At 45.4% G+C, this 25,078-nt stretch overlaps 1 protein-coding gene across 1 annotated transcript in view; it reads right to left on the reverse strand.

The window, feature by feature from the left end:
• The window catches only part of LOC146829236 (sodium- and chloride-dependent neutral and basic amino acid transporter B(0+)-like), a 393,036-nt gene that overhangs the window by 208,811 nt on the left and 159,147 nt on the right, over window positions 1–25,078 (reverse strand). The window contains exons 5-6 of the mRNA XM_085607866.1: window positions 23,583–23,682; window positions 15,692–15,824 (exon numbers count right to left, since the gene is read on the reverse strand). Coding sequence (XP_085463992.1) covers window positions 15,692–15,824; window positions 23,583–23,682 — 233 coding nt within the window. The remainder of the gene's footprint in view (window positions 1–15,691; window positions 15,825–23,582; window positions 23,683–25,078) is intronic.

The following is a 25,078-nucleotide window of genomic DNA, read 5'->3' on the forward strand; positions in this document are numbered from 1 at the left end:
GATCTGATGTTGTAATTCTAGGTGCCACATCTTATCTCATTGAACACCATTAATTTGCAACAGATAGATCTTCAAACTGGGATCTACTAAAATGGACTATATCACCGTCACTCCGGGATATTCCTAATAATACGCCTCACTCTCCCAATTTGCTCAGCATATGTATATGGCCATGGTGTGTGAATTAGATGTGTCCCTGAGGTCTTGCTAGAGGTATTGGACATCTCCTGTCTCCCTTTTAACTATCATCTAAGGCCTATAGCTTCCTTGCTACATTCTTATGGTCTGAAGGCGCTCATATATGCTAAAAACTCCTGTTTGTTTAGTTTAAAGGACAAGGGTGGATTCTTGTTAGCCAAATCTATGTCTACTCACTCAGCAGTAAAATGGTGGATAAGTAAAAATAATTATAATTTCTAGGATAACTGTATTTCACCTACGATTTCTCTCTTGGAGAACACAGTATATTACCAACATCAATGAGTTTTTGTCCAAAATTGAATAGCCTGGCAAAACAGGCTGCTATCCATTTTGATTCAGACCATAGGAGTAAATGCTTCATCCGGCTTAAGCAACTGAGAATGATTTCAAATTTTTTGTTGTTTACACATAACTTAATTGTAGGACATTATCATTTTCTGTGTGGTATAGCCCCAGAGTTTTGCCCTATCTCTTTTTGCTGGCTATACAACTTGATAACCAGTAGTAAAGTGTGATTGTGCCCCCTTCAAACATGGTTGAATTGGTACACTCCTAACTGGCATATTTAACTTACCTATAGGTCCCTAGTATATCATACAAAGTGTTCCCCACGATCTACGAGTTAAATGTCACAAATGGAGTACAGCACTGATTTTGACACCCACTACAGTGTCAGTGCAAACATGGCTTCAGGCCTACCATTGTAGCTTGACTGTAGCATTGTATCAAGTGCAATCCAACCTGTCAAAATAAACCCTTTTGACAGGTCAAAACACTCACTTTATATATTAATAAGTTGTTCCTATATAGGGCTCACAGCCCATAAGGCACGGTATCAGATATTTAAAAGTAGGACGTGTACAAATGTAATGTTAATTAATCCTTCAGTGACTAAGTGGCTAATTATGATGGCAGGCGGGACAGCCCGCCAGAAGTGCGGCGGTCCCACCAGTGCAATTAGGATGCGCCCACCATACTGGCAGGCGCATACTGGCCTTTTACCATTGCGGACGGTGCTGCTGGCTGCAGCACCGTCCGCAATGGTAAAAAAGAGCATGCACAGCATTTCCCTGAATCACGTGGCAGGCACCACGCGGTACCTGCCACTTGGTGCAAGGAACTGTAGGGGGGTATGGTACCCCCCAGTGCACCAGGAAAGGCCTCTACAATACCCACATCCTAATATGGCGGACGGTGCCTGCTAGGCACCGCCACCATATTAGTGGCCCAGCTCCGCCTGGCAGGCAATCATAACGATTGCCACCGGCACACAAGCGGCGGATGGACTTTGTGTCCACCGTGATACCCACCGACATCCTAATATGGCGGTGGGTAAATCTCATTACGATGGCGGAATGATCGCCACCGCCGGCCCGGCGGTGGCAATTGTTCTGTCATTGTAATGAGCCCCTAAGTACCAAGAGCTATTTTCACTGTACGCAGGCAGGCTGGCCGATTGAGAAACACTGGGAAGCAATATTAAAATATTCGGCTATCTCAGTGAAGGGACCAGCTAGAAGTGTGATTAAACCTTTATTTTTATATGTGTTTTAAAAGTCCAACTCAATGGTGAAGTTGGATTGTTAATACATATGAGCAAAAATACTTTTTGAAAGTTAGCTTTTTCCTGTCTAATGCCTCTGTAGGTTAATTTCCATAAGCTTCTAGCTGAAGCCCTCTGAGGGCTCAGGCCCTGAACGAGGTGTGAAAGAATTGAACATACTTCATAGGGCCCTCCTCTGTCACAGACCGATGTCAGGTGCCACCATTTTTTGTTCCCCAGTCAGACTGGCACTAATCACGGGGGGACTGCTGTTAGAATGTAATGTGCTTTAGGCCTATGAATTTGAGCGTCTGCTCTTCCGTATTGCAGGTGCCTCCTCCCCTTGTCCTGCACGATACGTTTCATTCTTCTGGGTAGAATGGGGGTGATATGACTGAATCTTTTCCCACCACTAACAAATCAGTCAGATGCATAAAAGCCGCTTTCAGTGGTGGCAGGCGTACGCTTGTTAAGCCAGTTAAAACTGTCTGATATTGTGCACATTTAGCCATATCATTAACATGAAATTGGAGTTATCTTTTGTCCAGAATGATATTTAGTGATTTTGAGCTATATTTGATCATCATATTACAGACAAGGATGTTGCAAAAGCTGATTGAAGATAGCACAAGGATTTTGGAGTGCATAGGAACAATTAGATAAAACTCTATTTTTTGGGTTGAGTTTCATATGGTGGACTATGCCAAACATGATGTGCATTGAAGTTCTATGCAAGGCTTGAGATGTAGTTAGGTGGGGAGATATTGTGGTGGAGTCGAGTATCATCAGCACGTGGGTGATATTAGATCCCAGAGTTCTTTAGGGCACCAAGAGGTTTAGCTGTAGGTTAAAGAGGTTAAGTGCCGGAAGGGTAAATTACATTACTCCCTGCAGAAGGTTGAGAGGCTTGAAATTGACATTTATAATCTGCTGAAATCAGTTGGTTAAGTATAATGCAGGCCACTGTAGCATTAATGACCATGTGGTCTACAACAATATTCGCAACTGTGGAACGGATGATGGTTTTGAAGCCAGCACATAGGTCAAGAAGAAGAGTCAATTTATCTTAAGTCCTTATCACTTATAATGCCCCCTTCTCACTTAAATTCTGCAACCCATATTCTATGCTGCCTGTGAACATTTGTTATTGAGAAAAGGACCTGAAAAAACTGTTGTGTTAACTGCATGCAAAAGGAAAATGAGAGAAACGGTAAGAACAATGCCTATAGGAGGGCCTCAATGCCCTACAATAAGCAACATTACTTTTTGGCGCTGAATTATATTGCTGATGTCTAAGTCACCAATCAGAGATGCTCGTGAACCCAGTGGTGGTTGCCTGGGTACTCTTGCTGCTGAAAGTATTGGGGGAATTGGACTTACCAGAGGAGTCTGAAAATATAAATTTGACTGTAACTCATCATTGCTCAGGGGAACCTCAGAACTCCGCCAATAATACCACATGCCCAAATTTACAGGTAAATCTACTATTGGTGACTGGGTAGGTTTGGAATTATTCATGCCACATGGACAGACCTCGTATTGGTCCCTGTTGAGGTTAAAAATTTAATTTTGCAACTATCCAGATCAAGGCGTTTAGTCAGTTTTATAACCAGTAGCATACTATCTATTATTGTTGAGCTAATTGCAAACTCCTTTGTAGTATATTACATCAGTTCTTACATTTTCAAAATGCATAGAATGTGGGATGCCAGGTGGCTAAATCTTGTTACTGTATATTGGACTGACTAGACTAGAAAGGTTAGAGTTGAAGTTTATGATGTTATGCCCTGTATAAATGGTGCTACATGCCATTTAAAGGCACAAGGATAATAATAATGAAAACAAGCAGATAATGTTGATAGTGAATGCAATGTTTATATTACTTACCGGTAATCCCATTACTCCTAGTCCTACTCTCGCTTATCTCCATTACGCAATGAGGCCCCTGAGCCTCGTAGACACACCCCCCACCAATATAAAATGGCACCGCCCCCTCCGCAATACCTTATGTACCAAGCCTCCGTAGACACAGTTGGCCAGACCACCGGGAGGGAGGGCGGGTTGTAATGGAGATAAGCGAGAGTAGGACTAGAAGTAATGTGATTACCGGTAAGTAATATAAATATTACCTCCACGTCCCTCTCGCTTGTCTCCATTACACAATGAGACATACCAAGCCAAGGAAAAACCCGCCCAACTGCCCAAGCAGCAGCCCAGAGCATCACAACTATGTGCCCAAAGGATGGGCAAACAAACAGGAAAGACAGGCGAGTCCCACAAAGTGGACCAAAATACAGAGGCACGCCTATCCCCAAACCCGGAAAGAAGAAGACCCCCATGACAAAAAGCCAAGGACCCCCGAGCCTGCATGCCGACACACACGGCAACCTGAAAACAAAAGGAAGAAAACAGCAGAGCCAGAAGGTGCAACTCCCACAGATGAAAAAAAGAACAGGGAACACCGGAGAGTCCTCAAAACCAGTGGAAAATCCCAAAGAGGGACACATCCACTGAGGACAAGAACACCCCACAAAGGTCCGGGAGACCAGACCCACGGAGACCAACAGACCCCAGCAAAACCTCCAAAGGCCAGCCGGAGTGCAGAGGCAGTGAAACGGAAAGGAACTACATGCACAAGGGCATAACAAGTTCCAACCAACAGTCAACGCAGAGCACAAGAAGACCAGGCAGTCCCCCAAAGGGCGCACGCACAGAAGTGACGACCAAAGCTGAGAGACCAAGGCACCGGCAGCCACCAATCCCCAACCCTGCATGAACTGAGGGACCAAAGGAACAGGACAGGCCGGAGGTACCAGAGCAACTGGACACTGAACCCTCTGAACCAGAACCTTGGAACAAGGTCAACAGGGCGAAGCCACCAAGAGGCCTGCAGGCCAAGGAAACCGCAGGGCAACCACCCCCACACTGACACCCCCCAACATCCAAAAACAAATTCCGGTAACAGTGGAAAGGAGGCGCCTGAACAGCCCCCAAGGCAACCCACACCCAGGTGACCACAGGAAACTGCCCGCACATAGGAACCAGAAAAGGATCAGACAGCACAGTGAACCCTCAAAAAACAGCCGAAGACACTAACCAACTGGGATGCGCAGAAACACAACCAGCAAAATGAATGCAGGCAAAAAGACCCCTGTGAATACGGCAAACCCCCCACCCCTTACCCAAACCCGGCGGAGCCAAGGCAGCCCGCCGAGGCAAGGGAGCAGGCACCCCAAAACAGGAGGAAGGAAGAGCGGGGAGCCCCGAGCAATCCATCACACCCCCAAAAGGGAAATGCAAGTCCCCAGGAAGACGAACCATTGTAACCAACCAGCCACAGGACAGGCGCTCACTGGACAACCCAAACCAGGAGCATAGGCTGAGGGACCTCCAGCATGGTGGAAAAACAGCTGCCAACCCCATCCGGGCCGAAACCGCTCCACAGAGGGAAGAGGAAAGGGGAACTGCACGCAAGAAGAACCCAGTGGACCCAGGCAGGCAATCGTGTAAAGGTGCAGGGAGAAGACCAACAGGACCAGGTGGGCAACTAAGCCAGACCACCAGAGAAACCAAACAACCGGACACCAAACATCCAGGCACCCCAAGGACGAGGAAAGAAAAGGAAAATGGGACAGCCACAACTGCCCACCATCAACAAAAGGAACCAGCAGGCCAGGATAGCAGAGGAGGCTGCCACCAGTGCCCCACGGACCAAAAGAAGCTGTGGCAACAAGAGGGGCCAAGAAGGAACCAAGCAGAATGCACAGGGCCACAGCGCCGCCCCCAACCATCCACAAACGGGAGAAGCACGAGCTGGAGATCACTGCCCCACCATGGAACCGAAGAGGGCGAAACCCAACCCATACCACAGAAAGCCACACAACACAGACCACAGGCCAGGAGAGCAGAGGAGGCAGCTACAACTAAAGCACCCGGCAAACCCTGGCAGCCACCCAACCAGGAATGAACTAGGCCCGACGCTGCTGAACATCTGAGAACAGACGAGAGCAGCTGCATTCAGGGTTGCATGGCTGCAGGACACAGAAACCCCTTACAAGAACTGCAGAGGCAACTCCCAGGAAGACCACAGGATGGGACAACAGCACATGGGAAACCATCACACACGCCCCACAGGCACAGCAAGGCAGACCAGACCAAATCAGGAGCCCAGCAAACGACCGACAAGTCACCATCCAACAGCAAACCCCCAGAACAGCAGGCAAAGAGTTCCAGTACAAGAAGCAACCTAACAGGCAGAATCAAGACCAATGGCACCCCACCAGACAGTGCGCAGGGGAAGCAAAACACAAAGACCACCGCAATACCCAAGAGGGAGAAACCTCATGAAAGAGAGGCCCCCAGAGTGGCGACCAACAGCCCAAACAGACACTGAGGCCGCAAACAGGGACAATGGCAAGAGCGCACCCCTCCCCAAAGGCACCCACCACCACAGCCCACAGGAAGCTGAAAACAGTAGAAGCACAGAAATGCAGGGGCAGGGCCAGCACGAGACACTGCCCGGCATCGAGCACGGGTGCCTTGCTGCTTGGGAGATGCCCTCAGAAAAAGCAGCGACAGGTCTGCAAGCACAGCATCGCAGGTGCAGAAACAGGACACAGAGGAAAACCGACAGCCAAGGGGAAAAGGACAGGCCACAGGCCAGGACCAAACCCAACCACAACCAAAAAATATAGCACAGCTATACCCAAAACAAGAAAGGACGTCTAAACCAGAGGGACAGAGACACCAACGACAAGAAGCAATGCATCCCCCTTCGACAGAACCCCACTGCAGACGCCGAGAGGCACAGCACCCCCCATAACAAGCGAAACCAAAGTGCCAGAAATCCAACAGCACCAAAGTGCCCATCCAGCCACAGCGACAGTCAGAGCAACACTCAGAAGCACTGCGACAAGCCCAGGGACAGCCACAGGCCATGGAGTCACCAAAACCAAGGAACCCGTGCACAGCCCACCCCGCAACTTGAACAGAGCACCGCCGCTGACAAGACCAGGAGCCAAGCACCCACTGTGGTGTTGGGGTCTAGCCTTCCCGCAACACGTGACCCGTGGCAAGTGCGCGCGGGGGACGTGACGCGGGGGCGATCATTCCGACCGCGGCACAGTGAGACGGAGGATGGCTCTCTCCGTGAAAAAGTATCATTCTAAATAAAGAGTTGCAGTATTTCACCTAGAGTCTCTGCAAGTCATTCTGAGGGGCATACAACCCTACCCCACAGTGGCGACGAGGCGGAAGGAACATTACCGCCCAACTGCATCCAGGTAGCAGAGAGCCAGCACCATACATGTGACAGGGGGGGAGCGCACTGCTTTTCCCGCTCCGCCTTGCCTCTGTTCCTCATTACAGCACCATCCCAGTGCAGCACGGGCGCACCGTCCAGCGTGGAGCGTGGACCACGCCCACCTACAATCGGCACGCAATTCGGCACGCGGCTCGAGCACCACATTCCTCCTAACTCGGCGCTGCCTACAATAGGGGTTACCACCACCAGTGCCATTTCTAGTGGGGCCAGCCTCTGCACAGCACAGCGTGGGGCACCAGAGGCAACTACCGCCAGGCCTTGGTACTAGGATTGCCAACAATATTCAGGAAAGCTGTGTGCAAAGGAAATCTCCCCCAGGCCCACCATCAAGAGGAGCCACCCCCAGCAAGCGGTCAGCTCGGCGTGCACATCCGCGTGCACCTTCCCTTCTGCCGATTGCTCTACAGAAGGGCCCCCAGTTGGCTTTCTGCAGCCCAGGTGACCATGTGGCCACACAGCAGCCTTACCCACCAGTACGAGGGGCGCCCTGTCACGGCAAGTGGTGGCCTGCAACCCAGAAGGCGGTGCCCTCTTAAACCACTCCGGGGTGTACCTCCTCCAAGTCAGCTGTGGCCTCTGGGTTCTACGCATATCGTAAGGTTCCATGGCTGTCCTCTCAACACGCACCATGTGTGCTCAGACCTTCTCCTTAACCAACCCAGTGCCCTTCCTGCCTAAACGTGGGGAGCCGGCCATGAAATGGGCAGACTGGAAGGGGTACTTCTTGAATTACCTCTCAGTGTTGGAGGACGAAGGCGAGGAAGAATTCTCAAGCAAGCGGCGAAAGAAAAAAGATCCTGTTACAAAATCTAGGGCCGGAGGGCCTGCGTGTTTATGACCAGATGGTGAAAAAGGCCAGGGTCTCAACCGACGACGACGTCTTCCAACACGCCCTCGAAGACCTGGACAGCCATTACCAGCCTGTGATATGCACGGCCATTGACCGTTACAACTTCTTCTAAAGGAAACAGTCGGAAGCGGAGTCAGTGGAGGACTACGTGGCGGCCCTCAAGAAACTGCCCATCAATTGCGAGTTTGGCACCCTGCACGACGACCTGATACGAGACCAAATCATCATACACTGCACCCACACAAGTGTCCAAGAGAAGCTCTGGGTTAGCGGCGAAGCGCCCCTTCCAGAAATCATAGCGATTGTGAAACAGGCAGAGTTATCCAAGCGATGCGCTCTCGCGGCCAAGAAAGACACAGCACCACCAGCCACGGTGTGTAAAATCTCCGATCGCAAGGTACCACCACCAAAGACCACGTCGGATTCCGCCTCACCTTTTCAATCGACGTCTAAGGGCAGAGGTCCCGGGCATACCCTGCAGGGTAAACAAGGTGCCTGCTACAGATGCTGCAGCCACTCCCACATGGGTAATGACAAAAAATGCCCAGCGTTCCACGTAAAATGCTTGTTCAGTGGCATCACTGGACACTTTGGCAAGGTATGCTGACAGAGGCCCAGGAGTGCTGCAGTCAAATACGTCCAGGACGTCTCCCATGATCAAGAGGGAGCATATCTCTCGGATCCAGAAAGCATCCTTTGCATTGAGAATCACATCCTGGGCATCGGAGGCGTGGCAACAAAAAAGTCCTCATGCCAGCTGTCGATAGGGGGCATCCACATCATCATGGTAGCGGACTCCGGGTCGCCCTACACCATCATCCAGAACCAGATTTTGGACCATGACTTTGCCCGAGTGGTGGGCGACCAGCTTCACCCCACGGACGTCCATCCAGTCACATACACGGGAGAAAGGATCCCCATGGTTGGTTTCCGGCAGCTCCTGTTCGAGTTCAAAGGACGGCACACCACAGCGAAATTGTACGTGGCAAAGAAGGGCCCATCGGTCCTGGGTTGGGCCGACCAGGAAGCGCTCAGCATCCAGCTCAAACCCGATGGCGACACGCAGGTACTCCTGATGGAAGACACGACCATGCCGTCCTCACTCCAAGCAGAATTCCACACTGTCTTCAGCAACCAAATTGGGAAAATGTGCAAGTTCTCCCACAAGATCGTTCTTAAAGATGGAGCGGTACCAGTCACCCACAAAGTCAGGAACATCCTGTTAAACTGCATTTAGAAGACGGCGGCATCATTGAGCCGATCGAATGTGCCGAATGGCTTGCGCTGTTGGTAGTGGCGCGCAAACCCAGCGGGAAGATCCGTCTTTGCATTGATCTCCTGGAACTCAACAAAAACATTATTGTGAACAAGTTTCCATTGCCCAAGATTAACGAACTGCTTGCCCAGACCAAAGATATCAAGTGGTTCTCCACCATCGACCTTAAAGCCGCCTACCACCAAGTACCTCTCCACCCGTCATGCCGAAAACTTACATCCTTCATCACACCCTTTGGATGCTACAGGTTTAAACGCCTGCCCTTTGGGCTTGTGTTCGCGGCGGCCGTTTCCCAAGTTCCGGGAGTTCTCTACTTTCAAGTTGACATCCTCGTCATGGGGAAATCAAAAGCTGAACACGACGACGTATTGCACACCGTCCTACACACGCTCGCAGCAAACGGCCTCACGGCCGAATTGGAGAAATGCAAATTCGGTCTCTGCAAGGTCACATATCTAGGACATGAAATCAGCGACACAGGAATCACCCCCAAATCGGCAAACGTGGAGGCCATCATGTCGGCTCCCTCCCCGAAAACCAAAGACGACGTTCACTCTTTTCTGGGGCTGGCGGAGTTCTACAGTAAATTTGTCAGGAACTTTGCTACTAAGATGCACAGTCTATGCCAACTGCTCAAGGAAAAGAATAAGTTCACCTGGTCAGAGGAGACGGAAGCGGAATTCTTAACCATCAAACAAGACATCTGCAAGGCGGTTCCCTTACATGGGTTTGACGGCTCTGCGTCCAGCATCCTTACCACGGACACCAGTGACAAGGGACTGGGAGCAGTCCTTTCCCAGAGGACTTCAGATGACACCGAAACCACAGTGGGGTTCGCGTCAAGATCCCTCACCCCCAGTGAAGAGAAGTACAGTGTAATTGAGAAGGAAATGCTTGCCGCCATCTGGGCGATGGAGAAATTCCGACAGTATCTGTGGGGGTCACGATTCACACTCCGTACAGACCACAAGCCCCTGATCAAGGTCCTCACATCCAGCGGCAACGTGACAGCCACTCCACGCATCGCGAGAATGACATTGCGCCTGTTGGACTTCGTCTACGACGTGGAATACATCTCGAGGCCGCAGAACAGAGTGGCGGATTTCCTGAGCAGGGCAGAAGCCATGGAAGAACCTGTCACATCATCAGATTAGGATGAATACAGCGTCGCATTCATGGCAGATCATGAACACACCATCAGTGCCCAGGACGGGGCAGAAGCCTACACGAAAGACCTGGAACTATCCCAAGTCAAGCAGTACGTCACATGAGGATGGCCGGAAAAGAAGCACATCGACTCCAGTCTCAGAAATGTCTGGGAAGTCCGTGAGGAACTCTCCATTGGCGAGGACAGACCCCAAAAAACAAGCCAGACCCCCCAGGAAATGCCACAGACAAGGGAGAGCCGGGAACACCTAGGACTAAATGCAGCACATGGAGCAAGCGCTAGGTACCCAAGAGGCCGACAAACCAGCAGCAGAGCAGGCCTGCACAAACCCCCATGGCAGGACTGGGACTCCCAGCACGAATGCCAAACCCAAGCAAGAGATAGGCGCCAGACCATTGGATCCAATGCAGAGAGCTGCATGAGGGTCCACCCATGACAGACATCACAGCACAGCAAGAAAAAGGTGCTGACATCCAGAGGGCCAAGAACCCCAGAAGCACACCCAGGCCAGAGAATGCACCACAGCCCACCAGCCGGGTGAGACCGGAGCAAAGAAGAACGCACACGGCTGCTGCACTGCTAACAGCCAACAAACGCACCAAACACTGGCTCCCCAAAGAGAAATAAGCCAGAGGCATCCACAAACACTCCCCCCGAACACCACGGAGAGAGAAACCGGCCCCAGCACTCCACCGGAGAAAGGCACAGCAGACCCCTGGCCAAGAGAACCAAACAAGCACAAACGATGGAAAAGCCCACCCCACTGTGACAAGGCGCCGCCCCTACATGGGCTACAGGAGAAACATGCCTGCACCCCAGGCCACACAATGAAAGGAGAGAGGCAACCACCCCACGTGCCCCGACAAGAACCCAACAGCCTGGAAGATGCTAAAACCGAGCAGCCGTCCCCCACCTCCACATCGTCCGCAGGAACAAAGAGGCGCGATTTAGGGCAACAAGGACACATCATGCACACAACTAACCTGCACCAATACCGCATGCACAGCAATGAGAAGGCCGAGCCATGCGCCGCATCAGTGCCATCAAACGCCCCCCACTGACCAACCGAGGGCCGCTGCCACACGGACAGACAAACTCACTGGCCGGAGAAATGCCCAGCAAACTCTGTTCGGCAGAAACCAGCCCTGGCAACAGGCCACACCCACCCAGACTGAAGAAAGGCACCATCGACCCCAGCCAGGGGGAAACACCATCTAGAGATACACACCCACTGGCCGTAGAAATGCACAGCAGACCTCCGGCCGTCAGAAACCAGCCTCGGCAACAGACCACGCCCCCCCCCACTGTCCGTAGGAAGGCACTGCCGAACTATAGCCAGGAAGAAAAATTGGCGAGAGGACGACTCAGCGGGAACAACAGAGTCCCCGCACATGCCCACAAGCCGGCCCAGAGGCAAGCCTCGCAGACCTTCAGCCAGTGCTTTAAATGGGCCGGTACTCACCGGTACTGAGTACCGGCACTTTTTCATTTTCTCCCCTTGAGTACCGGCACTTTTTCTGAACGAAGAGAGTACCGTTACTCATGGGGATCTGACTATAACTGGGGCATCGCTCTCCTAATCCCTCAACTGATACCAAGGCAGCACCTTTATCAAGCACTGCACGGAATCAATCACAGGAGCTCGTCACCAGGACACAGCGTGAGCTGCTTTGTAAGTCATCAGAGCAGGGGTGTGTTTGCAGACTCATTCGCTTATCCATTGATCTTTCACAGTGGGGCTGAGAGGGGGCTGTAAAATCTAATGGGTGGCGGTGGGAGGCACTGTTCAGGATATAACAAAAGAACGTAAGCTAATGCTTTTACCGCCGCCACGCATCAAAATTGATGCCTTCTTGCATGTTTAAATAAGAAGGGATCAAGTTACCAAACTCTCTGATTCCTATTTTATCGATCTTGGACAGATTGTAAGTCCAATGAAAAAAGTGGAGATTGGCACCTGATTGGCACCTGGTTCCCCAATACAAACATGGTCAGCTCTGGCCCTAACTCAGGTTTGCAAATGTTCCCGGAGAGACTCGTGTACTAGACAGATGGCTCAGTGGGCTGTAGGCCACCGGTTCGATTTAAGGCAGGCTGACGCTGCATGTCATCTTTAGGCGGTTGATAAAATGAATCCGTTTTAGTTAGATAATCGAAAAGTCCGTTATGCAATGACCTCATTAGTATTCAGACCTTGAGGTTTGATACATAATCTGTTCTCATTTCTTTGGAAAGCTTCACATTACAAACTTTATTTCAAACCGTTTGCAAGCGCGAGTGGTTCAGTTTAAAAAAGTACTACTTTTATGTACAGATTAAAAAATCAAAGCAAATGGTAAAATATTTGCTGAGCTGAACTTTGTGGATGCTGTATTCAGAAGGGAAGGTTTACTTAAAGTCATAGTAAGTGACAGTGGAGGCAATTTAAAGCTGAAACCTTCTAACCGTAAATGAGCAGGAGTGGGTAAATCTGCCTACCACCCTGTAGGAAATTGGAGTGTGCAACCGTTTAACAGCAAAGATAAAGGGGTTATTGAGTTGTCAAAAAAACAAATAAACTGAATTGGGAGAAAGAAGTAAGACAAGCATTGGCAAAGCCAATAGGTCTTGTAATGGGACAGTTAAAAAGAAGCTTTATGAAGCGGCCAGAAGAAACATGGAAGGAATGGCAGTGGGAGGGGGTAGAAGAAACAGGATGGGGAGAGGTGGAGGGGAGAAGAAACAAGATGGAGGAGGGCGGGGGAAGGTTAAAAAGTGCAGTGACGTGGCAAGAAATAGCATCTGAATAATAACGCGAGCAGCGGATGAACACTATTTAAAGTTCTTTGCAATATGTATTTCATCGACATTTATTATAGTAAGTATATAGGCCTATAATATCAATTATTAGCTGAATTAACACAAGTGGGATCATGGTGTATATTTTTATTACACATAGTGCAGCCAGATCAGCCCAGTAGATACTTTATTCTTTCTGATATCACATCTGCATCGTGTTTACTCATTCCACCACTCCTTTCAACCACATAAAATGGAATGTTGAAAGGCTGAGCAACCAACAGCAACATCGCTATTGTCTGTGTGTCCGCATTTCTCATCCAGTGGCAGAGAGAGAGAGAGAGAATATGCTGTTCACTAAAGTTTTACACACTATGTCTCTTCGAAAGCATCTCTGGTTTCCAGGTTTGACAGAAACACTCACTAGTGGCGTGAATGAAAAGACTGCCTGATGAATTCCTCGCTTTTTGCAGTTGCGCCTTCACCAATCATGAGAACCAGAAAGCATAAGTAAGTGAGCTTGGGGCATCATAAGTAACAATAAAGTGGATAACTCTGGAGGTTAATGCATTTGCTTGAAAGATCTGTGTACATTCTAATCAAAGGTTCAACTCACCATGAGATTGCATAGAGGATCAATGTGTATGCTGGAAAGCACAGCATGCAACATGTAAATCGCAGATTAGCTGTTTTATGTAGATAGCTTAGTTGATTACAGGTTTTGTTGCATAGAGCCTTGTGTTACCTGCAGGTCAAAAGTTAACATCCCTGTCTTATAGCTTAGTGATTTATGAACCTGCAGCAAGGACCTAACTGCAAATCAAGAAGGCATATATTTAGAACTTGCTGTGTTTTCCTCAATACTTTCTTTTTTTAAAGTTGCTAAAAAAAGAAAAGTTTCTTTGGATAGTAATAAACACTTATTTGTAAGTGCCATATATATAGTTATTTGTGAGATAACTAATGGACAAATACATCCCACATTCAAACAATGCCTGCAGATTTCGTGCATACAACCTTGGCACGGTCAAAAAGCTAACCCAGCCCCTTGTTCCCCCTTAGCACCACCCTTGTGCCCGCCCTTGTGCCCGTCCTAAACTCCACCCACTGCTCCTTTTTGGTGAGTACCTGCACTTATTTTTTTCCATTTAAAGCACTGCCTTCGGCCTGGCAAGAAAAGGGAACGAGGGAGGGGCTCCACACCCAAATGCAGACACCCTTCCCCACCTAACCTGAAAGATAGATGCCCCCACAGCAATCCACAAGAAGCCGGCACCAGGAGAGAAGATCGCGGAAGCCGGACCCTACAACGGCCGTCACCACATTGCAGGAAAGCAAACCACCAGGAACGTCAGGGCACACCAGAAAGCGCGTACCCAACCCAGAAGCACCACCAACATTGCAGCAGGAAGCCAGCCACACGCCGCCTAGTGCAGTGAAAAGGCAGCAACTGACACCGCCAAACAAAGTTTCGCTGGAGTCTACAGACACAAAAGAACATGTATTGTGGAGGGGGCAGTACCTTTTTATGTTGGTAGTGGGGGTGTCTACGAGGCACAGGGGCCTCATTGCATAATAGAGATAAGCGAGAGGGACGTGGACGTAATTACAGCTTGTTCGTCTCTGGAAGTGTGATGGTTTTATTACTGATTTATAACTGGAATCAGTTTGATCGAGGGCACAGGATTTCTTGCTCCCAAGTTTTTAATGGCATTGAAAGGAGCAGAGTTTGTTACGTTTTCGGGTGGTTGGAATGTCCTCTCGAGCGGAGGTTTCAAAGGAACAACCCCGTTACGTATGATCATGATGGTAATGGCCATGACGTAATAGGGGAAGGTAATAAATTGCCAGGGGTCCCGGATCTCGTGGCAGAAAACACTACTTACAGTGTGTTGTGTTACACACCAGATATGGGGACTTCCTCAGAGTTAAACACGTCATCTGGTCCCATTCTTGGGTATCCACGTGGCTTGTAGTGAGGTATGTGCTACAGAAGGTATTCCAAGCCCCCATCTCATTAAGCTCTGTGGGTTATGCAGAGTATATAGAAGGTTACCGATGTTCGATAGGCAGCCACTCTGAGGGCTGGACAGAAGGTGCTATACACTCGACCTTGAGTTGCAGTGTTGTGCCTGCTAGTGTTGTACCTACTGAAGTTGTTTTTATGTATTCGTCATTGCCACTTTGTACCTGCTGTTTCAATATTATAAGCATAACGTAACACAACATCATTAGATAGACGGTGGCAACTATCGAAACTATGCATTTATTTAATGAATCTTATGGCTTTTTTCCAGCTCCACTATTGAACTATGAAATGGGCTTATTTTCCTATCAGACACTATTCAGTTTGTACATTATTTTGTTTTGCATTCCATAGTGTTGGTTAGTGCTTAAATAATAATTGCACTTAACGTTGCACGGCGCATTGCATATGCATTTTCTGATTTCCGTAAGTTTTGAGGTAGTAACATATGTTAACTAACAACTAGGAAACTGTAGTACGTTTTTTAGCGCTGTATGAAAACCTTAATTATATGAACGTGCATTACCTTTCCAGATGATTGTATTCCTTTGGCCAGTGCTGCTCCAATTAGTATCCATGCCATAAGAAGGCACAGGACAAGGTACCACAAGATTTGGCCAGTTTCTTCTATTCCACTTGATTGCTTAAGTACCTCATTACTAGGAAACAAATGCATTCGCACATTGTCATTCACCTAAATAGGCTTTCCCATGAACAAAACTTAATTCAATGTTTTGAAAAAGAACGAATATGTAAAAAATCGTTATACATGGAGATAAATATGAAATTAGATAACTTGAATGCTACAGACAGATCGTTATCTGGTCAGGTTGCCTCCACCCAATGACTCAGTGACCCAAACACCCACCTTTGAGAAATGAGGCACTTAGGAAGTTACAAGTTAATATTCTAGTAAATCTTACAAAGCCTTCCATCCTTCCATGATTATCAAATTAAGTAACATACAATTGGGTAACAGTAACACCCATTATTTACAGCACTTAGAAGAGACAGAATTGCGATATGTGGTGTCATACTGGGAAAAAAAACTTACTGTTTCTAAAATTATTTGCAGTTATACATATAGACTTTATCAATGAATCCCAGCAGCTTTGTTGTTTAAAAGTAGGTCGGCTTCAAACATCAAGGGGAAGTGTACAAACATTTATTTTTCATGTTTGGCTGCAGGCATCTTTAGTTTGGCTGAAAACATCTTTAGCTGCCTATATGATCTCATGTCAGCAGACCCACAACATATAATATACAGAGTGGGGCTTTTGGTAGGTCCTCTTTAGCCATTAACTTGTTTGTGCCAGTCGTCTTTAATTAACCATTGGCTTCTTTTGTTGTACATCATGTTTAGGTATCACTTCACAGCATTACCCAATGGCTACATTTCTGCCATTCTTCCTAACTTGAATTGGTGAGGAGGTTTAGTAGTTCATTCTGGGCGACACATAAGCCACAAACTTTTTTTTGTATGCAATATACACATATAGTTGGCTTTCGGTGTGCTTCCTTTAGGCATTCGATTTTTTTGTCTCCGGATCCTTTAGCCATTGGCTGGAAACATTGCCAATAAGGCCATGGATCAGTCCACAGTAGTATTTGAGCCTTTCCTCATTTTTGTTCACCGTAAGTAAATTTGTGCCTCTATTGGGATGTATTACGGTTCATTTTATATCTGAAGAGTATGGCCAATTCTTACACTTTCTATCACATTCCTTTTCTATTCAGCTGTGCGAACTACAAAGAAGCAAAATAATCTTTCAACCTCTCCCTCTTGGAAACAGTCCTGGGTGTAGCATCTTCCCCAGCATGCTACCTTGCCAATGACCTTGCCACACATGGCACTCTGTAGTACACATCTTTATTCTTCAGAGTGTAACTGTTATCTGCAAGCATTGTGTCATTAACCAGACACACCCAACCGATTACGTCATTCTCCAACAGAGTCCATCAGGGACCAGAAGGGTACTGCTATTGACACTGACAATACACTACATCTCCCCTTTGATAAATAAAAAATAAAAATATTACTTATCTACATTATAGTTCCTCAATGAGTCGTTGGGGTGCTCGAACCAATTTTCTAGATCTCGTTGTGTAAAGTTGATGAGATGTAGGAAAGAGCAGAAGTGGTCAGTCCAGGTAAGCGTGGGTGGGCGGGCGGGGGGATGTCAGACTTAAGAATGGAGGGAACATCCCATGATGAGAAAAATCATTTAATGTGCCAATGAGTTTGTCATGTCTGGTGGTGTAAATCATGAGTACATATCAATGACTACTATGAGATGATGTCCATTGTTGAGAGGTCCAAAGAAATCAACTGCAGTCCTGTCCCACACTCGCTTCAAAAGATCAGGCATAACTAATAGATGCTGTGTTTTGGGGAGATAAGTTGCACATTGTCTTTCAAGGCAAGGAAACCACACTCGGTCTCGGAGAGATCTCTATGTGGCGACAATGCCACGATGACCCTAGTGTGATAGTTCAATGACTTTTCTCAGACTCTTGGGAATGACTCTTCTCAAACTTCGTGATATAATGCCTTCTTAAGTAACAGAAAGTTCCTCTCTCACAGTTTTGAACTTTTGGTATTCAAAGTCATCCGTAAGTATGTTTCCTCCAGGATTGCTGTGAAATGATGTCCTTGAGGGCAAGCATATTTTGATCAGTGTTGGTAGCAGCAAGAATTTGTTCTTGACTAGACTTGACTATAAAGGTAATATATGCCTAAGCCTCTTTAGACATTGTAATGTGACTCTGCAATGGTACTCGTAAAAATAGCGGGATTTAGATTTTTCCCTCGCCTATGCACAATAGTGTAATTATATTCTTGCAGTCGCAACCCCACCTCTCGGTGTGAGAGGCATCTTGGCATTCGGATTTCCAAATATGGTGAGCAACGCCTGGTGATCAGTGGCAAGGGTGAAGTTATTTCCGTTTAGAAACACATGGAAGTATTCACAAGCCCACACTACATCTAGGCTTTCTTTCTCAGGTGGGTGATAATCACTTTCGGTCTGCGACAGACTCCTGCTCGTATAAGCCACAATGTGTCTCTGAGCCTTGCCATGTCCATTGTGCAGTGTGAGAACCGCACCCAGCCCCATGGGGCTTGCATCTACCACAATCTCAGTTTTGAATCAAATTGGGCCATTCCAGTTTCGTTCTCAATTGCATGTTTGATTTTCTTAAAGCTTTGATAACATTAATGTGACCACTTGAACAGAGCATTCCATTTTATTAATTCTCTCAATGGGGCACTGACTGTGGCAAAGTCACAAGTGTACCTGGAACAGTAACTAACAATGCCAAAGAAAGATTGCAGAATGGTCACATCCTGTGGTGGACAAGTGGATAATAAGACTTGCATTGTAGCCGGAACTGGTGTCACCCCCGTTTCAGAGAAAATATGCCCCAAAAATGTGACTTTAGTATTGTTAAATCCCACTTTTCTTCATTCAAAGTGAGACTTGCGACAGCAAGTAAATGGCATACTTGTGTAAGGGCTGTGCCATGTTCCTTTCGAGTGGCCCCAAATATCAGTATATCATTACTGTATTTAAAAGCATGTGTGACAGGCTGTATTATGCGACAAATGACATCCTGAAAAGGTTCTGCAGCTGATGACATCCCAAACTCTGGGCCTGATTAAGATCTTGGCGGAAGGTTTATTCTGTCACTAAATATAAATCTCATTATATCCTTTCAGATTTATATTTCAGCGGATGGGATATATTTCATCATTGTGACGGAGTAGTCTGTCAGCCGAGATCTAAATCAGGCCCTCAGTCTTTATTATTTGAAGAAACCCACATGGGTTGAAAAGGTAGTAGTGTACCAACAGTTTTTTTCTAGCTCGAGTTGATGATACCCCTTGTTCAGAACAAGGCAGGAAAAGACTTTGGCGCAAGTCAGCCGTGTAATCATGTCTACAATGTGGGGACCTGGATGTCATTTTCTCTCAATTTTCTTCATAGCTTGGCACATATCAACAAAAATGTACACAGCAATTCCACTGTCCTTTTTGACGCTACCACTGTGGGCATAACCCATGGCATCGGATCTGGAGACCCTTCAATTATATCATGCTTTAACAGCGTTTAGAGCTCTTGCTCAACAGCTTCCTGTAGATGGAAAGCAATTTTACGATGTCATTGAGCAACAGGATGAATGTCCTTATTAATGTGAAATTGCACTTTCATTGTCGTAAGCTTTCCTAGTTCATGAAATAACTAGGGGAACTGACTCACTATTTCAGAATGTTCATTCAAGTTAAAATTTATAGAAATCAGCTCCATGTCAGCAGCATTACTGAATCTGAGTAAATATGCACTTTACGAAGTACCATGAAGAACTTGAATTGGAGCTTGTACTTTCGTCTTCTTGTGTTGCTAAAAATGATCCTTGACTTTGCAGTGGCACGGAGGCAGCCTACATGTATACCTTTCTTTCCGACGGTGTGAGATGGGGCACCGTAGGCAGTTCATTGTATTTTTCTGCCTTCATGATGTTTATCGATGCACCTCTGTTGATGATAAAAGGTATGGAGCAACCATTCACCCTTAGTGCCCCTCACCAGCTTATCTTCCATGTTCTAGCATGCTGGTGGTTGCAACACTAGGACAATGATCTTGGGGGGCAGGGTACATCCTTGTTTGGTGTCCCTCTTCAGATACAGAAGATCCAATAGTGCTCCGTTCACTCTTTCGCTGGCTATGGCTAAACTTACTCGAGGCCAAGTATTTCGGTCCAAATCCTATATTTTTGAGGGCTGCAAATATATAATGTCATTCAAGCGTGGTAAATGACTTGGAGGCATCCAATGGGAAGATGAACTTGGGTTTGGCTATTCTACTGTGCTAGTCATATATTCATACTACCTTTAAGATTTAGTCTAGTACTCCTATTGAGCATGAAGCTTGATTGATCAGTTTTAGTTAGTAATTACTTCCTTTGTGTGTTTTACAAGGATCTTAGCCAGCACTTTATTCTTTTGAGTGTGTCCTGCTTTTTGCTTATTCCAAAAATCTGATTATAAGTTACTAGCAAAACAACACAGTAGTAAGTCCAGCACCAGACATGGCCAACCTCTGGTACTGCAATGCCCTCCCATAGAACATCATATAGCTAGGGAGTTAAAATAAAACCCCATAAGAAATGTACAATTATGTAATATTATCTTAAATAGTTAAAAAATAAAATGAATGCAACAATACGTTTGATAAAATATAACTAAATCAATTGTAATTGTTTCTATGGAACAATTTAATCATTATTGATGCATAATAAAAGATTATTTTGTTTTTTAAGTTGGTAATTTATATTTTAATTTAAATTATGACAGTGCCATTGCATTTTTTTTAAACAATTCTACATTGAAATTACATTTGTACATTACATTTACCTCAATATTTAACATGAAAATAATGTTAATATTTATTTTTGTGTCCAACTTGTCTACTTTCCCCTATAATTTACTATGTGGAGATTTCCGCTGAGTCTTCCAGTGGTAAAGTACAGGGAAACATGTAAAAATATATTTACCTCTAAAATAAATATTATACATATTTTTATATTTATTATCAATGTAATTTCATTTGAAATATTTATTCTAAATGTAGAACAGAATAAATGCTACAGCAAATTCATTTTGAAATAAACGTTTATTTAACAAAACTACCTTAAATTAAACTAAAAGTATTTTCTGAAGTTTGAATAAAAAAAAGCTCCCAGCTAAAGAAAAAAAAACGTTATGCTTTAATAATTATTCAAAGATGCGAATAGAAATAGGTAAAACTAATTCAGTTACATAATAATAAAATTATTGTTAAATTAATTTTTTGTTCAAAACAGTGTAACTAAACTATTTTATGAATAATAAATATATTTTATTTTTATATTTTTTTAACTTTGAATTATCTTCATTTATATGTTCAACCATTTTAAATAATTTTAATTTAACATCATTTTCTATGGGGTTTTATTTTAATTCCTTACCTCCATTATTTTCTGTCAGAGTGTTTTGCAGGACCAGTAGTTAGTCATGTATGGTGCTGGACCTACTACTGTATTTTTGTTGGTAGTAATGTGCATTCGGAATTTTGTGAATAAGCAGAAAGTAGTTAACTTGCACATAAGTGTGAATTACTCAAAACTGTAAGTTAACTTTATGAATAAGGCCCAAAGAAATGACAGCGTAACTGGAATATGTTTTTCAGAGGATTGGTAAGTTCCATGCGAACTCAATAAGGTTACAGCTCATATTTCCTTAATGATAATAAAATCATAATGAATAACACTGCATGGATACGATGCATGATGCATGAACTAGGCCTTCTGTCCCACACCACCCTGCAAGAGCAAGCATTTACAGTTGGACATTGCTGCCCAATGAAAATCAAAGCTACTTGGAATTTAAAGGATTTTGCAGTAGTTACTGATTCCTGTGTTTCCAATTACAGTGGAAGCCCTCGTTACAAAGATTGTCCTAATGCCCTTGAGTCTCATAAGCTCTAGGGAACCAGCCTGTCATTGGGCATCCTGTATGGCAGAGAAATGGACTGATAACATGGATATGGTGGCTGCGTTTGTATTTTTCGTATTTTATTGCAATTTGGGTAGTCTGATGTCTCTTGTTTTTGGCCCAGGTCCCATGTTTCAAAACTAGAGCTATGGAAGAATCTGAGGAGGTGTTACATGAACGCACCACAAAAGCTTTCATAACACATAGGCTGTCATTATAATGGTGGTTGGACAAGTGTCCCACCGCCATCATATCGAGATGGATACTGCCCGAGATGTAGTTGTCGGCTCCACCTGCCCTTTTACGATGTGACCGCTGTAAAGGCGGTCGCAAACATGCCTTTTTCAATTGTCGCTTGTGTTGCAATCCAGAAAAGAGCTGCAGCACAAGCCATAATTAACAAGCATTGGCATAGCCAATAGGTCTCGCCTTTGGGACCTTATAAGTGTTTAGCCATGCAACAGTTGCATAACTAAATACTTATAAGGTCCCAAAAGCGAGACCTATTGGCTATGCAAAGCAGAAGTGATCGCGATCACGATCAAACATCAAAGCAACCGCAAAACCGAAAGTAATCACAGTAAAGCGCGGCGCACGTGCACTGTAGCTCTATGCTGGCCTGGTAGCACTTTTTGGAGCCCTCTCAATAAGTCTCGCCAGACCAGCGCATGAGCTGGGTCAGGCGAGACCTAAAAAGGACATGTTTCCAAACATCCATGCACCCTCCTGGCCACATAGCTGAGGCCCACGGGGGACACAGGCCTTGCTAGGGGCCACCAAAGTCCCATTCAGTCTGCCTTTACATGGCGACGGACTGCCATGTAAAGGCAGAGGGAAAAGGTACATTGTAATCCCTACAGTGGTGTTTCTGTAGGCACCGCCCCCAGTGTAGGGATTACGCTCCTACCGACCTTGTCGGAAACATCAGTCAGTCCCTCCACCCACTGCGCTCTGACCGACAGCATCATTATCCAGCTGTCAGAACGCAGCCTCAGATGTCAGATAGACCGCCATTGACTGCCTCTTGGTTGCGATCCACCCGACATCATAATCGTGCCATGCACCATTTCCTCGTGCCTCTACAGCACAATACACTAAATTCAATGTCAGTTGTAAACATGATACCCTTCTGCATTTCCTCAACCTCTTGACAAAACAGTACCCATATGTTTGGAAGGGCATACTGCATGCTAGAAGAATGTGCTGATAACTTGAATGTGTCAGCTGGAGTCTACATTTCACTTAATATATAAAATCTTAATTTCAATCCTTCCTTGAAAAACACTGACCACTCCCGAGATAAAGCGTCACTTTTTACCTCGATCTGCCCCCATGGATCTAACTCTTCCCCAGTGCCATTAATATCCCTGGATATAACATAATGTACTGCTTCCTCTTCCATTCCTTTCCTCGCACATGCCATTATCCTCTCTTCTCCTGTTTCACTACATCTCTGTACAGGCCACTTTATCACACTGCTATTTTTACCTACCTCACCTATTACTACAATTGCCTCTTTCACACTCCCCCCATTTCTCCTTTTCCAGGAGGTCACCAACTACTGTCATTTTCACTTGGCTCTTTCTCGATGTACCTGCCTTGAAAATGGTCAACTGTATTTATGATGTAATCTCTACAGTGAATGGGCATTTCTTGTGGATCTTCTTGTTCTGAACACATCTATACATTCTCTTATATGGTAACATACAGGGCTCTGATGCTTCTTCTCCCTTGTACATGCTTCACAAAACTCTTAAATAAATACATATTGTAAATGAAGATTGTATTGAGTTTCAGATGTCATCCGATATGTGCACTCAAATAATGCAGATAATGGCTTTCTTTTTACACCAGTTTTAAGGTTAATTAAACATTGTCTACTTGCCTCCAAAACTGTTGGCTTGGGAGTTCCAGAGATCCAGTGTCATTTGTACATGTTACATTTTCTGTCACTGCTGTTACATTTACTGTTGCATTACATAGAACTGTATTAAGACAAAATTATGGACATGCATGATATAATACATAATTTGTATCTAGTTTACATGTACAGTGCCAATCTCTTTGTTTTAGGTGAATAAAAAGTGTACATGGTCAACATTTGTATTTAGTAAAAATGAAATATTTTCATTAGCCAGCAAATGATCACTCATACACGCCGAGCTATAACTGCAATTACATATCTCTATGTATGTTCATCTCTCAATCAATCTATATCTATCTACATTTCATGTATGTATCTCTTGTAGCTCTCTCCCTCTCTCTTTCTGATGATACATATACACATACGTGTGTGTGTGTGATAAGCAATCTATGCAAGAAAGTAAACAAAACCTAAACCTAATTTTAACCCTTTAAACTCGGCCTAACAATTTTGTGTAATGGAAATATCACAAAAACTACTGAACACATTTACACCAACTGACAAAAGGTCTTTTTAGACTAAGGTTTTCATTTCACGTTTGGTATACTTCATATTAGACCTAAAACTGAAAATGCTCCCTTCTTTTTTTACTGCCCCAACCTTTAATAAAACTTGTCATGTGAAAACGTCACATACCCTTGTCAAAGGGCACCACAGTAGACCTACACATACAACTTATACATAACAACATAACTATAGGGGCACTGTAGCCAATTCTGTAATTTAGTAATATTGTGTACATGTATACTTGTGTGTGTGTGTGTGTAAATTCACTGAAAAATATGAACTCTATAGTTACATTGCACTTTCTTTCACATCTACTTCTCTATGCTCTCTGCAAAGACTGCCATGAATCGTTATCCTTTTTTTTAAGGCATAGATTATAGTGAGCGATATTTAATCAGTAGTCATGGTTAAATCGCACTCCCCATAAAAATACAGTGAGGGAAACAGGGGCTTGTTATAGTCAGCTGCACTCAGCCCAGAACTGGAAGAGCACAACTGTTTTTTGGGTCAAGCAATAGGCCAGGCCCTGTGCCCAGAGCCTGCTCTGTATGTCAGATGCTGTGCATAGCTGGTTTGACTGAAGCTGTGCTAAGCCATCTTTGTTTGCAGCTTCCTCCGTTTTTAGGTCGAGCCTACAGAGCATGCGCTGTCTGGAAGACCTGCTGTAATCACTAAACACAACTTATTCCCGCCTCTACTTACCATTGGTTAATTCCTGCTTCGCTTTTGTTTGTTGTCTTCTAACTCTTACACACAACCAATACCTCACTTCCGGTAAAGTCTGAGGCGCACCGGCCAAGTACAATGTTATTACGCCTGTTTTCATGATCTGTTGTTGTGACGAACTCTTTCGTTTAAATGTTCCTTTCCAAGCAGAAGACTAAAGTAACAATCCCGTTCACTAGTAGTAAATAATTAGGATGTATAAAATAAAGCATCAGTAAATTGGG

Source organism: Triturus cristatus, chromosome 5_2 (genome assembly GCF_964204655.1).
Source record: "Triturus cristatus chromosome 5_2, aTriCri1.1, whole genome shotgun sequence".
In the NCBI taxonomy this organism is placed as follows: Eukaryota; Metazoa; Chordata; class Amphibia; order Caudata; family Salamandridae; genus Triturus; species Triturus cristatus.